Genomic DNA, 14,891 nt, shown 5'->3' on the forward strand with positions numbered 1-14,891 from the left:
CAGCCATAAGTTAATAACAATATTACTGGTAATTGTGGACCATCTGGCAGGTAAGTATATTTTGTTAATCTCCTTAAAACAATAGATATTTGTTTCCTGACACAATTTTACAGTCCTTACAAACACAAAAGAGATATCTAAGGATTGCATGTCCATGTTAAACATACAGTTAAGAAAGAATTAGTTGAATTATATATAAGATAATCACTGAAGAATGATGTCATCAAGGATTTTCTGTCAGGTCAGAGGTTTGATTTAAGAGGCTTTAATGCCTGTCTGTATTTCCAGTACTACTGTTTGTTGGCATGCTGCTTGCCTTGAAATCTGTGCCAGAAATTGATTTAAGCTTATTTTCCCAAACTACTAGCTATCTTGATAGTTTCATTAGTTATAATATTTCATTGTAACAACATGTTGTAAAACCTATCTACAGAATATTTTTTTTGTCTCTACTGTTACATCATTAAAAAAAAATCAGGGGGAACGTTCATTCTCTCCCAGTCAGCTTAATCCAGAATTGTACAAAATAATAGCCTGCCAACATTTAAATGGTGATAAACAGTATCCTTGTGCTCTAGATCTTCAAAAGCTTTTTTGGCACAGAGGTCAGCACAGCTCAGCTAAACACACAGTTTGTCCTCTAAGTTTGTACACTCACTTTTGTGCCCATAAGCATTGTGAGCGCTCACAGTTAAGATATAAGGGATGGTTATCACACACTGAAGTGGGCATCATCATCCACATCTAAACAGCTGCTTGGATACTTGCTGTCACATTCATTCAGCCCTCCATGCTGTCCTTCATGAGTCCTCTTTACCACAAAACAAGGAGATAAGAAAAACAAGTTCTCTACAAACATCAGAAATCTGCTAATGCCCACTCCTCTAGACAAATACACACTGTATTTTGCATAGCAAACGTTTTCAGGGCAGATGCCTTTTCTGACCACTCTCGTTTTGGAGGTTGCCACTTTCAAGAATATTAATCTTCAAATATTGCATAGTACCTGACAACTGAGGCTCCTCCCATGCACCATCAACTCAGCACCCAAAAATAACCCTGGTGTCAAATTCACAAGTGAAATTTCAGCCATAAGCCTTACTGACAAACAGCAGGGTCTGCAGGTTCAGCTTGCCTTTGAAAGTTAAGATTTAGGATTCTGCATCACTTGGACATCATTAAGGTTGTTACCATGCACAACCAGCCAGACTCACAAAAGGCTGCTGGGACATGAGACACGAGTTTGGCTTGGTCACAGAGTCACCACCAATTCCTTTCTAATAGGACAGACACCTCCCTAATTCCTCAGCCATAGCATGACTGCTGCTTTTCAACACACATTTTCATAGAATCAGCTTCCACTAAAAATAAACTGAACAGTAAGGTACAGCAGTGTGGGCACATAAATTAGGATTCACCTGCAAAGAAAGTCTCTCTTTTGAGAGACAGTAAATTGAAACAGTACTGCAAGGGCAGAATACTTAAAGCTGAATTCTATTGTCTGAAGAATTATTTCAAATTAAATCTGCCTTCATATTTATGGCATGCAGTGCTGCCTCACTGGGGATACCCTTGCAGTTTAGTTAGAGAGTTTCTTAGATACTCTGAGGAGTGGGGATAGTTTGGGCTTGTTTGTTTGGGTTTTTTTTCCACTTGAGGATGCTCAAGTGGCAGCTAGCATCTTAACTCTGTCACAAAGCATCACCTTGTATAGGAATGCCAGGTGTCATTGATGGTAAAGTACCACTTACATTAGATTATACCTATGAAATTAGGTCTTGGAGCCAAATTCAGGCTGCTTTTCTTTTAATGTTCCCATTACCATCCATGGGGTCAAACAGGCAGGTGGAAAGAAAGAGTCTCAAGGAACAGAGCACAACAGAAGAAAATACATTAGGAACACAAAGAGCTTTTGAAATAGAAGAATCCTACATAGGATGGATGGTTGCAGCCTAACTATACTAAATCCTGTGACCCTGAAAATTTATTTAAAGGTAACAAGGTCATTTTAAAACTCAAAAGTGGAAGCCAACTTCAAAAAAAAAAAAAAAGAAATTGAAAGGCATAAACCTGGGCAAGGAGGAACATACAAATTACAAGAATGTAAGACAAAACCAAGATATCAAGATATTTTTAGAAATCACATTTTAAAAGGACAGGCTCTACCAAAAACATTTCAAATACCTCAGAAAGTGGAAGGCTGAAGTAGAATATCTAACAATACACAACCAAGATACAAAAGTTGCTCAGAGCAGAGACAGCTTCTGACAAAAATGAACTATTTTCATCCATCTGGAAAGATTAAATTAAATAAAAGTCAGCTTTCACATGCAGGGAAGTTAACAAGTTGGACTTCACAAATGAGTGGCCATGACAAAGTCTGCAAGTGATAAAAATGCTTCATATAACCCACAACAAAACCTGGCTGACACAGAAAAGATGCAGTAAAACACTTTGGAAAGTATTCATTCAAGAATCTGGGATCTCCCAATGAGTTTAGATTCATGAAGTGAGTTTAAAATAGAAAACTATGGAACGCAGAATAGATGGCTATAATGGAACATATAAATGTATTACGGAATACAATGCTAAACTACATTGTAGAAGACAAAAATGTGTTAAAACATGGATAAGAATCATGAAGGAAGTATTCATGAAGGAATCATGAATACTTACTATCCAGTCATTCAGGTGAAATCTGAAAGAAAACAATTTCTTTTTGTTGCTTATCACTGGTAAATTGGACATAACCAGGATAGAAGAACTTGACAATTTTCTTTCAGTACCTGTCAGAAGCTGCTTTTGGAGCAAGGGCCATGGAAACCTTTGATTTGATCTAACAGAGCAATACATTTTTTCTTACATTCAGGAACATTTCTATCTCAGCCCACACTCACAAATAGACTAGATGACAGTCCTGGAGCTGAATCCCAGGTAGTAAGGACTGCCACATGTCCATCCCCTTCAAAAGAGCTTTGATAACCTGCTGTGCTGGAAGTCTGGCCCAAGGGCAATGGGGGTAGAAAACACAGGAGTTGGAAACAGAAGTTTGACCCAAAAAACCAAATATTGCTTTTATTGCAACTTAGCATGTGCTAGGTAATTGTGGACATGAATGCAACATGTGTTTCAATCCTGTCATGGCCATATTTAACTTCTTTCCTCCAAGACCCACTCCTGTTTCTCCAACACTGAAGGAAGCTGAATCATGGTTCTGAAAGAGAAATCCATATTTATTGCTCCCTTCCTATGTTTCATCAACATCCAGTTTTCTATCCCTCTCCACGACCTCATATGAAAAATGCTGGCAGGGACATAATTAATTGCCTAGAAAATACTTAAAATATCCTGAGGGTTTCCACAAAGAGACAGCATAATAAGAGACTTTGTTTTAACTTCTTTTCAGGAACACAAACCCAAGACTTTCAGAAATTCTAGAAAATAAATTATTCCTTTTCATTTTTGAAACCTGTTCTAAATCCACCCACACCTTCAATCAAGGGCTAAGACATGTTATAAAAAATGTCAACCTCATAATTTAAAAATACTTTCTGCATTATACAACTAACATCATATCACAATGGCACAAAAAATTTAAAAGTCTCCTTAAACAATTAAAATTAATTTTCTCTTAGCTTGGTACTCAGAATAAAGAGAGATTGGGGGAAACTAAAAAAGGGGTAAAGAAAGAAATTAAACCATGTCTAGAAGTAAAAAGATTACCCAATTTTAAATTTTTTTTTTTCATGTCTACATTTGTTTGGGTTTTTTACCAAGGAACTTAACAGCTGTGAAATATTTAGCAGAATAATAAATCATATAATACATACAATCCATAAGAAATTACTTATTTGTCATAAATACTTCTACCTCCATGGTTTAATCTGCCTTTAGTAATGTTTCTTTAACTAAGAGTCCCATCATAGCCCAATACTGGAGTGGTCCAAGTAATCGTTAATGGTACAGCAGGAATCACTACATTATACTGCCTTTGGGGAAGAAACAGCTCAATTTACCTGTGCAGTAAAGATTATCTTTGCATCAAGGGATATCTTTCCAGAAACTGAGAGAAGGAGCAAACCTCTGGGAGGCAGAAAATATTAAGATATAGCACAATCTGGCCAAACTTAAGAATCAAGTTACCTGTAAATGATCCAGAACAAGACTCCATTCAAAATAAAATAACATTAAAACACAAAACCCAAAACAAAACAACAAAAAAAACCAGCCACCTCCAACTTACTCAACTTTCTGATTGAGTACCTTTCTGCCAAAACAGATTATTCCATTGGATTCTCCCTTAAAACCTTTTAAAAAAATAGTAAATGCTGTGCTGATTTTGGCAAAAAACCTGCTGGAATATGGTGGGAGGGGGAAAGAAAGTCAGTGCTTCATATCCTGAAGTCAATCTGACCTCCACAATGAGAAATCACACAAGACCAATGACCAGTTCCCAAAATGTAGATGTATTTCAACACAATGTTAAAGAGAATGAGAACAGCACACAAGGGAACATTTTGAACTGCAAAAGCAGCAACTCATTCATCAGAGTTTGGGGATAATTGATGTCATTGCACAAGCCTGAAACAGTGCACATGAATCTGACTAACCATGCTCAGGAAATACTGGAACAGGACCTGAGAAGAGGGACCATGGCAACAGAGAGCTCATGGCAGAGACTAAAGAAAGCCAGTTTGTGTAGTCTAGTAAACAAAGGTGGTGAAGGGGCCACTGCCTATAAAATCAGGGCAGTAAACACCAGCCAAGGGTGCTAAGTCAGATGAAACACAGTTCTGGACCAGAACAAATGCATGAGAACTGACTGCAAGTGAATAAATTCAGATCAGAAATCAGGAGAAGTTATCCAACCCTTCAGTCCAGCATGCCAGGGAACTTAAGAGTCAAGAGGGAAACCCACCTACTTGAAAGATGGAGATTTGTCAACTGATGACATTAAGTGGGCTTGTGACAGCAGAAGACTGACTCAGTGACCCAGGAAGACTTTTTTTACCTTGTGTGTTCCTATTAGCTGACTATTTAGTCATCTTTCTTCTAGATGAAGACATGACCTTTCCACTTGTCTCCTGGACTGCTAAAGCAACAAAGACCTCTCATTTCTTCCTCCAAGCACCAAGGAAATATTTTTAGAAAAGGAATTGTATTTACAACATGCGACTTCTCACTTTTCCACTTTCTCAGTGGGGCTGCAAGGAGGACAGTTGGGTCATCACATGCCATAAAATATGGTTCATTCTGACCATGTGATAGGCAGCAGCAGAGGAGAGGCACAGAAGACCTGTGACAGATGCTCCTGTGCTCTACCCCCTGCAGCACTACAGCAGTAGAGGGATTAGGCACATTAAGTTGTGAATTTCAGCTGCAAATGGCATCAGTTTAGACACGAGGGATGGGTAACATCAAGCGATTACTTTGAGTCTCTGTGGATCCTGATTTCTGAACCAGAGCCTACACTGCACCTTATAAGCAGTAATGCTCTCTGCATGCATTTTGGGTGGAAAGACCAGCAGACAGAGACAACACAATATGAGCAAGCACTGCTAAGAGCTGCAGAGAGCCAGCACGGCTAGCCTGGCATTGTACTAGGCTAATGTGGCCCTGAACAGCTTCTGGCACACTTATCAGTACAATCAAGTTGCCTTTGGTTCCTCCACTTCATCTCAGTATTTCTCTACAGTATTGGTCATGGCAGTATTGGTCATTGGTCAAGACAACCACATTCTCTCCTTGGCCTTCACTTAGGGCAGTTTGGCAGCAATCTTTTGGGAAGGGGACAGGTGAAATTGAAGACAGATGAGCTGTTGGCAGGAGCCCCCTGGCCTGTAACACTCCCATCCTCAGGCCAAAGCACTGTAAGTCTTCACAATGTTAAGAAGAAAACTTTGCTGCTTTGTGCTGCACTTTGGGAGCATCACTGACAACAGCACTGCAGCAGCAGCATGCACTGAACACAGCCAGCAGTAGTTACCTTCATTATTGCCTTCATTATTCAGTATCAGTACTGCTCTCATTTACCTCATCCCATTGCCATGCCACATGAACAAACCCTTCTGTTACTGCCACAGAAGAGATACCAAGAAGGAGCAATGGGCTTTTCCTTCTGTAATGTGAAAGAGCTCTCTCTCATGGATATAGCATGCTCCTGGAATGTATCTCACCCTAATGTGCCATGCCTTAAACCTAATGGGAGCAAAGAAAGTACAAAAACTGTTAGAATAATATTAAAGAGGCATACACTAAATTACCATTAATGATATTACACCAGACTACTAAATGGGAGGAGCATGGTAACTGATTCATTAAAATCTTTCTAACAGATGGTTCAAAGATACATTTTTAGGAGAACCAACATAGCTGCCCCAAAACATGGAGGGTAATGAACACCATTTTTCCATATAGGTCTTAAACAAGAATTTAAAGTCAAAATATTGTGTCACTCAAAGACTGATGGTGAGAGCAAGTAAGCTTACTTCAAGCTTTAAGCCACTTTTTCTCTTAAAAATTCACATTGAGGCTGTGTACCTATTAAGTAATGAAAACACCGTGTAAATATGGAGACAATCTACAAGCCTTGGAAGCATATTTTGTGTATATAATTTTCTGTGTAGCTGAGAAGTTACTTTCTCAATATCCCAAGTCATAACCTTATATTAAAGCCCATTTTTCATCTAGCATACCTCAAATCAGGAACACTATCCTTCTAAAAATCAAATCAGAAACTATCCTTCAGCCTTGCCAGAACGTGTATGTATTTATAATTTTACTTCTTCTACCTGCTTCTTTAATAATTTGGCAAAATAACATAACCCCTTTTTTTAGAAATGCTTACAAACTCATCTCTGTTGATACAACAAATCTTTGTTAGTTTTGCCCTAACTGTTCAGTATAACAGCAACACAACACTTTGAACTTGCACAGCATACTCCATCTCATGACCTTGTAAATATGAAGTGGTTCTCCAAGCTTAGATGAGCTCCGTGAATGCCCCTTGAAGTGTCAGAGCCATAACAGGTTATTCTCTTTCTTCCACGGCAGGGACCCCCAGGTGGCAAGCAGAGGCTGGGAAGACGAGGCAGGGAGGGAAGGCAGTGCTCTGTACTGCATCCAGGAGGACATCTGCTGGTTGTCGTGGCTGGCCGGGGTTGTGCCAAACCAGACATGGTGCGTTCTGCACGCCAAAGCCACCACAGCAGAAACGTACGCCACTGAGATGCTTCCTGCCATCACAGAATCTTGGCACAGAGCTGGGATTGGAGCTTTAGTCTCTTTTCCTTAAAACATGGCTTTATTTCCTCTTCAGTTAAGTCAAGATTGAAGCGTTTGTGAGTTCAACTTTATGTCAAAATTTATATTCTCAGAGAGCTGGTTTGTGGTTGCCACCACACCTGCAGCCTAGTGGCTCTGCCAAACTATCTCCAACAAGAGAATATCAGCCTACATTAACTTTCATCCACATCCCAAAGTTCATCAAACGTTGAACATTGCTTTTCAATGATCTCTGACAAGCTTCCTGACTTCTCTGGACTCCCTAGGGTCCAGAAGAGCTCTACAGCAGACCTATTCCTGGGTTTTGGTCTCAAGAGGAATTCAGCAACAAACAGCCTACAGCTGAGCTCATTTTACCTTAACCCTATCATCCCCATAAGTGTGAAAATTTCAGAGCAAAAAGTAATTCAACGCAGAAATAAGCAGCCATTATCCATTCAACAAATTTTGGGTTTTTTTCAGGAATTTATTACTGCACTCATATCTTTTTGATTACACTGGATTTCAGACTAAGCCAAGAGAAACAGCATCTGCAGACATTATTGCCTTGCCACCTAGGTGTGGCAAAATCTCTTTGGTGTCTGCTACGTTCTCATCAATCTTTACCTGCTACTAATTGATAGCACAAAAGAAATCCTGTGCTCCTCTCTCATCCTGAGAAATGCCAGCTGCTTCTGGGCAGTGCACATTCCCCACTGGACAGAGCTACCTGTGAACCCCCCACAGGAGTGCCAGGGGAAAAAACTGGCATCTCACACTCCACAGGTCACTCTCATTTGAGCAGATCTCTCTTTGGTGTCAAAATACAAAGACACAAGAAAGAGCCTTTTTCTATCTTCCTCTCTGTTAGTTGCAGCTCAGTGGCAAAGTATATAAAAGCAACAAAAAGTATATAAAGCAATAAGAAAAGCAAACCTTTACATATGCCAGGTACCAAATATAAAGCTGGAGGTGCAAAAGGAAAGCTCTCCTTCTGCCACTTCAGCTTACAGCCACATGAACTATGACAGAACAGCAGTCACCAGCACTGATTTACCTCCAAGTGTACTACCACTGACCAGGCTCGAGCACCCCACAGGGGATGTGCTCTGGAGACCAGAAACAGCAACTTACCAGCACTAGCAATGTCATTAATTACTGGGAATGTTATTTCCCAGCAGGTTAAAAGCATAGCTGAGGTTCAATTTTGCAGTATAGCAAGAAATAACTCAGTGAGCATTTTTCTCTTACAGACACAGATAAGCTTCAACTGGCAGCTGCCGCTCGCCTCTCGCCACAAGCCCACCAGGAACGTAACCCACATGCACGCCTGCTCCAATGGGGGCAAAGCAAACGCTGTCTTACAGACGGAGACAACAGCGATGCTTTCAAGAAGCAACAGCTCCCGAAGGCACGAAGGTACCACCACCAGGAAGGCCTGAGGCTGCTCTGCGCTGTGACAGCAGCCCGTGCGGCTGGGTTGATCAGGTCACCCAGAGACCACAATGCCCTTCCCTAGGAGGGGGAGAAAGAATCAAACCCCCATCCTGCTTCCCCCCATCCCCTTCTCGACAGAAAGTAAAGAGAACACTCCTCTTACCTGAACTCGGGTAGAAGGTTTGGCCGCAGCCCATAAAAAGCCGCCGAGAGAGTCACAAGCCAGCCGGGTTTGTAATTCCCATTCTCACATTCCAGGTATGGTGAGGACCACCGGATATGGTTCTTATCAGCAGTGAAGCTCTCCCGCCTCTTCCAACTGTTTTCCAAAGTTTTGGGACCCGTGTTTAAGACCTTCCTGTGCAGATGTGGCCTCCACTTGCGCTTCAAGCTGTGGAACCACTCAGTTTCCACAGAGGCGTTGGCCAGGCGGTGAGCCGTGGAGGACAAGTCCTGCAGGAGGACCTGGCTCTCGTGCCTGCTGGCCTGGAGGAAAACCTGGGGAGTGGAGGAGAAAGGCTCCGTGCTGAAAGTGATAGCGGCCCTGGAGATGTTGGGGTCCTCCTCCAGCAGGCTCCTGATCAAGGCGCGGTACCACTCCAGGTCCTCCTGCAAGTTCTGCTCCCGCGACTTATTGCTCTGGAGGATCATGTTGAGTAAGTTGGTGGCGTGGGTGAGGGTGCCCAGGGCGCCGTGCAGGGAGGGGTGCGAGGTGAAGCGCGACTTGCCGGCGAGGCTGGCCAGCTCGTAGCGCCCGGAGCAGTTGGCTCGCCGCAACTCCCGGGAGTCGCCCGTGTAGAGGAACGAGGCCACGTCCTGGGGCACCTCCTCGGCGAGCCGCTGCGCCAAGATGGTGCTCTCTGTAGAGCGGCTCCGCGGAGCCGGCAGAGGCTCCCGGCTCTTGATGTGGTTGTAAATAGGCTGCTTCCCTCCGAGCGCCCGCTCCCGGCCGCGCACTGCCTGCCCTTGGTCGCCGGCAGACCCCAGCCCGCGCTGGGCGAGGAGCAAGAGGAGAAGGAGCCGGAGCAAAGCCATGTCCCCCGGTGCTGCCGGTGGCGCCGGCACGGCGAGGCGGCTGAAGATGAGCTTCGCGCAGGCGGCCGCGGCGCAGGGGTGCGAACGCGTAGAGGCGGCCGAGCGGCAGCGGGGCGGAACGCGACCCCCGGCCCGCGAGTCACCTGTGGCGGTGCCGCCCGCAACCTCCCCAGCGCGGGGCTCCGCACAGCCCCACCGCCGGCGCGGAGCGGCGCGCAGCCCCTCCGGCGACAGCAGAGCCGAGCCCTCCTGCGCCTCCTCCCGCCGCGGCCACCGCGCTCACTGAGCTCCTGCCCGGCGCAGCGCGCAGGGGCGGCGGCGCCCGCGCCCGGCGCAGCGGCGGGTCCCCCCGCGGCGCCCCGCCGCCGCCCGCGCTCCGCCGCTCCGCATCCTTCGAGCGCCGCTGCCGGAGAGGGGGGCCCGTGGCGCGGGACTGCCACTTGCTGCGGGGATCGGCGGGCGGGGCTGCTGCCGCGGAGCCAGCGGACAGGCGCCCGCCTCCGCCAGCGCTCGGCTCTGCGAGCGAGGGCGCCCGGCCGTGGGAGGACGGATGGTCACCGGGCGGCTCCGCCACGGGCAGCCCCACACCGCGCGGCGCTGCTCACCACCGGCCCTTATAGGTGTACGCCAGGCAGCGGCCGCCCTATGTGGCCGCCTCGCCTGTCAGTCAGCCGGCAGCCACTCACGGGGCAGGAGAACGGTGCCGTGCGATGCCGGGGGAGGCGGCGCTGCCGCCGCGGAGAGGCGTCGAGGCGCCTGGTTTCACCTGCAGCCGGCTCAGCCTGGGACGAAGGCGGGGCAGGCGCCCGCCCCGGTGGGAGCCGCTCCGCTTTCCCGGGGCTCGGGAGCGCGGGCGGGAAATCCGCGGGGGCCTCGCCGGGCCCGGGGGTCGCCCACGGCGCGTGGCAGCGACACCTGGTGGCCGGGCGTGGGGCGGCGCCTCCGCGGCGGGGGCGAGCGGGGGCGCGGTGCCCCGAATGCCCGGCTCCGTGAACGCACGGCTCCGTGTGCCCCCTCCTGCGGGCAGCTGGAGAAGCCTGACGCTGCGGGGGAAGGCAGTTCAGCCAGATCCGCGGCGTGGGCTGATGCCTGTCAGAGCTGCGTGCCGCTGGGGGAAGGCGCTCCCGCTTCCAACGTTTCTCGGGTGGGTGGAGGGGGCGCAGCTGATCTTCGGCTGCCCCGGGACGCGTGGGACCGGCCGCGCTGCCCAGGAGGGAGGCGTTTGGCGAAGGGAACGACGTTTGTGTGGGAATGAGCAACTGCGCCTTCGGGATCTCCGGGCCCGTCGCCCGCGGGCGCCTCGCCCGGGCTGCCCCACTGGCCCCGGACACGGAGCGTATCCCCCCGGAACGGGCGCTGAGCCGCCTTCCCTCTCCTGCAGCTACGGTGGCTGCCTGGTTGTGTTTCTGTAACCATGATCTTTTTTTCCCTTGGTGTTTTAACTCCAAGGTGCTAATTCCTACCGCTGTTTTCAAAACTAAGTCCTTAATCCAGTGGCTTTTAACATTGACCTTCAGAGCACCTGTGTGGAGCTGAAGCAGCACAGGCTGATCGCTCAGCTTTCCTCCTCTGTGGAAACCCCCTTGGAATAATATAAATGCATAGGAGACATTGTTAGGATTTTCCAGATAAGCCATCATGATTAGTAATAAGAATCTAGTTTGGTAAAACATTTCAACATGTGTTTAACTTTGTACATTTTCTTTGGCAGAATTATGCACCTGCTCAATATCTTACTAATGGATGAGGGATTTGTGACGGGAGACAGCAAAGGGTGAGTTTTGGAGGAGGTGGTCCGTGGCAAAATCTCCTAACTACGTTCCATTCCCATTTAACATAAAATTCCCTTTTGGAATTCAAAAGTGCAGATGAAAAGAGTAGTAAAAGAGGACCTTTTATTTTTCTTTTCTCTCCCCCCCCCCCACACACACGTGCATGCACATCCTAGGAGCAGATTTCAGTTATGCAGAATATATTATCTAATTTTAAACCACTGACAAGTTATATCTGCTTCTTAAAACATAATCTTATTTTAGAATTATTTGAAATGACACTTGACAGAATAGTTACTCTAAGATAGCTAAGTGTAAATTACATTTGCAGTCCATATATCCTAGCGATGCTATGCATTTTGTCTTTACCTATGGACACCTTTAATAATTATAATATTGTTGGTTAAGAGAGAAAGTTATAAATTATTTTTGCCTCTTGCTGCATGCAATTGAAGAGGATATTCAACATGTAAGAATAATTTACTTGTACTGAGCTTTCCCTCAAGTGAATAGTTTGTGAGGTTATTTAGAAACCGCTTATACTGAGAAGCTCAGAAGCTGATATTTACAGTTTAGCACAGCACAGGGAGTCTGTATTTCCAAGTCTGCTCTCAGCAAATACCTAAAGATGCATCATTTGCTGTAGATAAGAGAGAACTAGGGCTTTTGACAGCAGCAGCTCTCAGGGCTGAGCTAAACTAACATGGGATCTGTTACAGGGAGAGATATCACTGGCATCATAAATAAACATATTTTTTTAATGTTGTGCCTGGGCTGATTCTCTTTATTGACAGACAAGGGCTGCTGTAAAGGAAAGGTTAGTTCCCTGTTGGAAATTTACTTTCCCTACTTTAGCCTGACTGTTAATACCTGTCTGAATTGCACTAGGCCTGCTCAGTGGCCACATTCACACATTGTCAGGATAATCAACTATCCCTTTAATGTACTTGTATGGTAAGTTCCTTGTATTTCCTGATCACCTCATGGTCCTTCCTCATACCCTTCTACAGTGGCACCCACCACTGCCCCCTGTCCTTCACTAACATCCCAGAAGCTGCAGTTCTTAACCCAAAGGTTTGCCAGGAGCAAAGACCCAAATGGGTCAGTGCACACCTCCAGATGCTGGAAGTCTCCCTTAATCTCAAGCATTAGAAGTCTCTCTTTTTCCTGTCCTGTCAGTCTGCTCTGGGTGTTTGGTCTCTATGCTGGCATTTCTGAATCAGAGGGGGAGGATGAGGGGTTTATTGAGGACTTCTTATTCCAGGTGCCAGGATCATGGCTGAGTCTTGTACACCTGTACCACACAGGGTTGAAAGAGGCCTCCTTTATCCTGTAGGGCTTCCTTCTGCAGTCAGTTCAGAGCTGATCCCAAACAGCTACTGTGTACAGCCAGCTCCAAAATGAAGCACAAACAGATTTTAAGCCATTGCAAATGTGCATTTTCTTACAGCTTTGTAAACACTGTGCTGTGGGACCCAAAGCCTACCATTCATAGCCCAGATCTGGGGAAGTGGCAATATGGAAATAAAGCATCCTCCTAGATTAAGGAAATCTACCAAATGTTTTATTTACTAAGGACTGGGAGAGGTGTAGAAACCTGTGACCCTTGTATTTTATCTTTTTTTAATATAAAATGCGTTAATACTTCTGGACTTTTATATGTAATCAGTTGAGTGTGTCAGAAATCTGTTCAGCTCTGACCAGGACAATGTGAAAATGGACCAGGAGTCCCCTGAGAAACAAGATTACTGTGACTGAATAATGTTTCCTATGCTGCTGCTTCAATTCTGCCAGAGGTGCTGCATCAAGCCATTCACTGCAAGGAATCAGGAGGCATCTGACCACTGTCCTGAATATTTCTGAGTTGTTACAACTATTGCAATTGCTTCACTCAATGTGCTTGTACATGAAGCATCTCAATTCACTGTATTGCCTATCAGGAGCAGCTCTACATTAATCTAATTACAGTGTAGAAAGAACAGTAGTGCAAAATGCTAGCTGTTATTAACAGACTAGAGTAACCTACTTTCTTCAAATATGGCCTATGCAAAAAGATTGTGGTTTAGCTGAACTGTCTGAATTGCTAAAAGCATCACAATTACTGCATTGTTAAACCAGTTGGGAGCAAGGAAGGACTGTTTTAGCTAAATATATTTAAAGACTCAATTATCAGTATTTGTCCTAAACTGTTTCGGAGGTATACAGAGAATCCACACAAGAGTAAATGCCAAAACTTTTAACATGGTATTGTTGTATTTCTCTCACAAAAACAGAGACAAATCGCTGCTTCTGGTATTTAAAAACACATGAAAAGCAAAATATTCTTAAAAGTACTCCTACTTTTATCTTGAGTACTTAAACATATAACATTCTAGCAGCAATATTTTTTGTCTGTCTGCCAATGACTTTTGATCTCTTTAATTAATTTCAGGTAAGTTTGACTGAAATCTACAAGCTTCTACAAATGTACAAGCTTCTACAGCTGGATCAAATAAAGCAACCTGTGTTCATTTTCATGCTGAGGGAAAAGCTTCAGAGTGAATTCAACAGTTAAAAAGCCTCTTTGGTCTTTCCTTTGGCCACTCATATTGGCCAATAAGCATAAATATGCCCCCAAAACAGCTGGAACATGTGGGACAGCGTCCCTATCCAACAGGGAGGGAGCAGCCAAGGGGGCTGATGGGGTGGAGCTCAAAACGACAAGGGGGAGCTGCAAATGCTGTTGACAGTGGGCACAGAGCCATGAGACTTTAGGAAACAATGCAGAGAGTCCATGGGGGCTGAGAGAAATGCTGATTTACAGCAGAGGGTGAGAGTAAGAGTGAACACAAATCCACTGGAAACCAGGCTTTGTTAGTTCTCTTGTTTTCTCTCACAAATGAATTTAAGCCATCAGCTGAATATGTCAGGAGAAAATAGTCAAAATGTAAAGTACTAAAATTCCTACTCAGAAGTGGACAAAAGAAGCAGCAAGAATCACAGAATCACAGAATTTCTAGGTTGGAAGAGACCTTTAAGATCATCGAGTCCAACCCATGTTCTAACACCTCAACTAGACCATGGCACCAAGTGCCACATCCAGTCTTTTTTTAAACACATCGAGGGATGGTGACTCCACCACCTCCCTGGGTAGATGATTCCAGTATTTGACCACTCTTTCTGTGAAAAACTTCCTCCTTAATTCTAGCCTGTACCTCCCTTGGCACAGCTTGAGACTGTGTCCTCTGAACTTACCTGTCAGTTACTGTTCACCGGCAGTGAGAAATTCCAACCCACTGGACATTTTCTTAGAAACACTGGGACAGAAGGAATCTGACAAAGGCTGTCTAGTAGAGCACTGCAGCAGGACTATGTACAGCACAACTGTCTCTGGCAGGGGCTGGC

The 14,891-nt window shown here is 45.3% G+C and overlaps 1 protein-coding gene across 1 annotated transcript in view; it reads right to left on the reverse strand.

Annotated features, from left to right (window-relative positions):
* GPR158 (G protein-coupled receptor 158) overlaps nucleotides 1-10,333 on the reverse strand; it is a 191,072-nt gene extending 180,739 nt beyond the window's left edge. The window contains exon 1 of the mRNA XM_005480468.4: nucleotides 8,864-10,333. Within this exon, the coding sequence (XP_005480525.2) occupies nucleotides 8,864-9,735 (872 nt within the window). The 5' untranslated portion in view covers nucleotides 9,736-10,333. The remainder of the gene's footprint in view (nucleotides 1-8,863) is intronic.
* Between the last annotated feature and the right edge of the window lie 4,558 nt (nucleotides 10,334-14,891).

The sequence above is a fragment of the Zonotrichia albicollis genome, chromosome 1 (assembly GCF_047830755.1).
Source record: "Zonotrichia albicollis isolate bZonAlb1 chromosome 1, bZonAlb1.hap1, whole genome shotgun sequence".
Classification (NCBI taxonomy): Eukaryota; Metazoa; Chordata; class Aves; order Passeriformes; family Passerellidae; genus Zonotrichia; species Zonotrichia albicollis.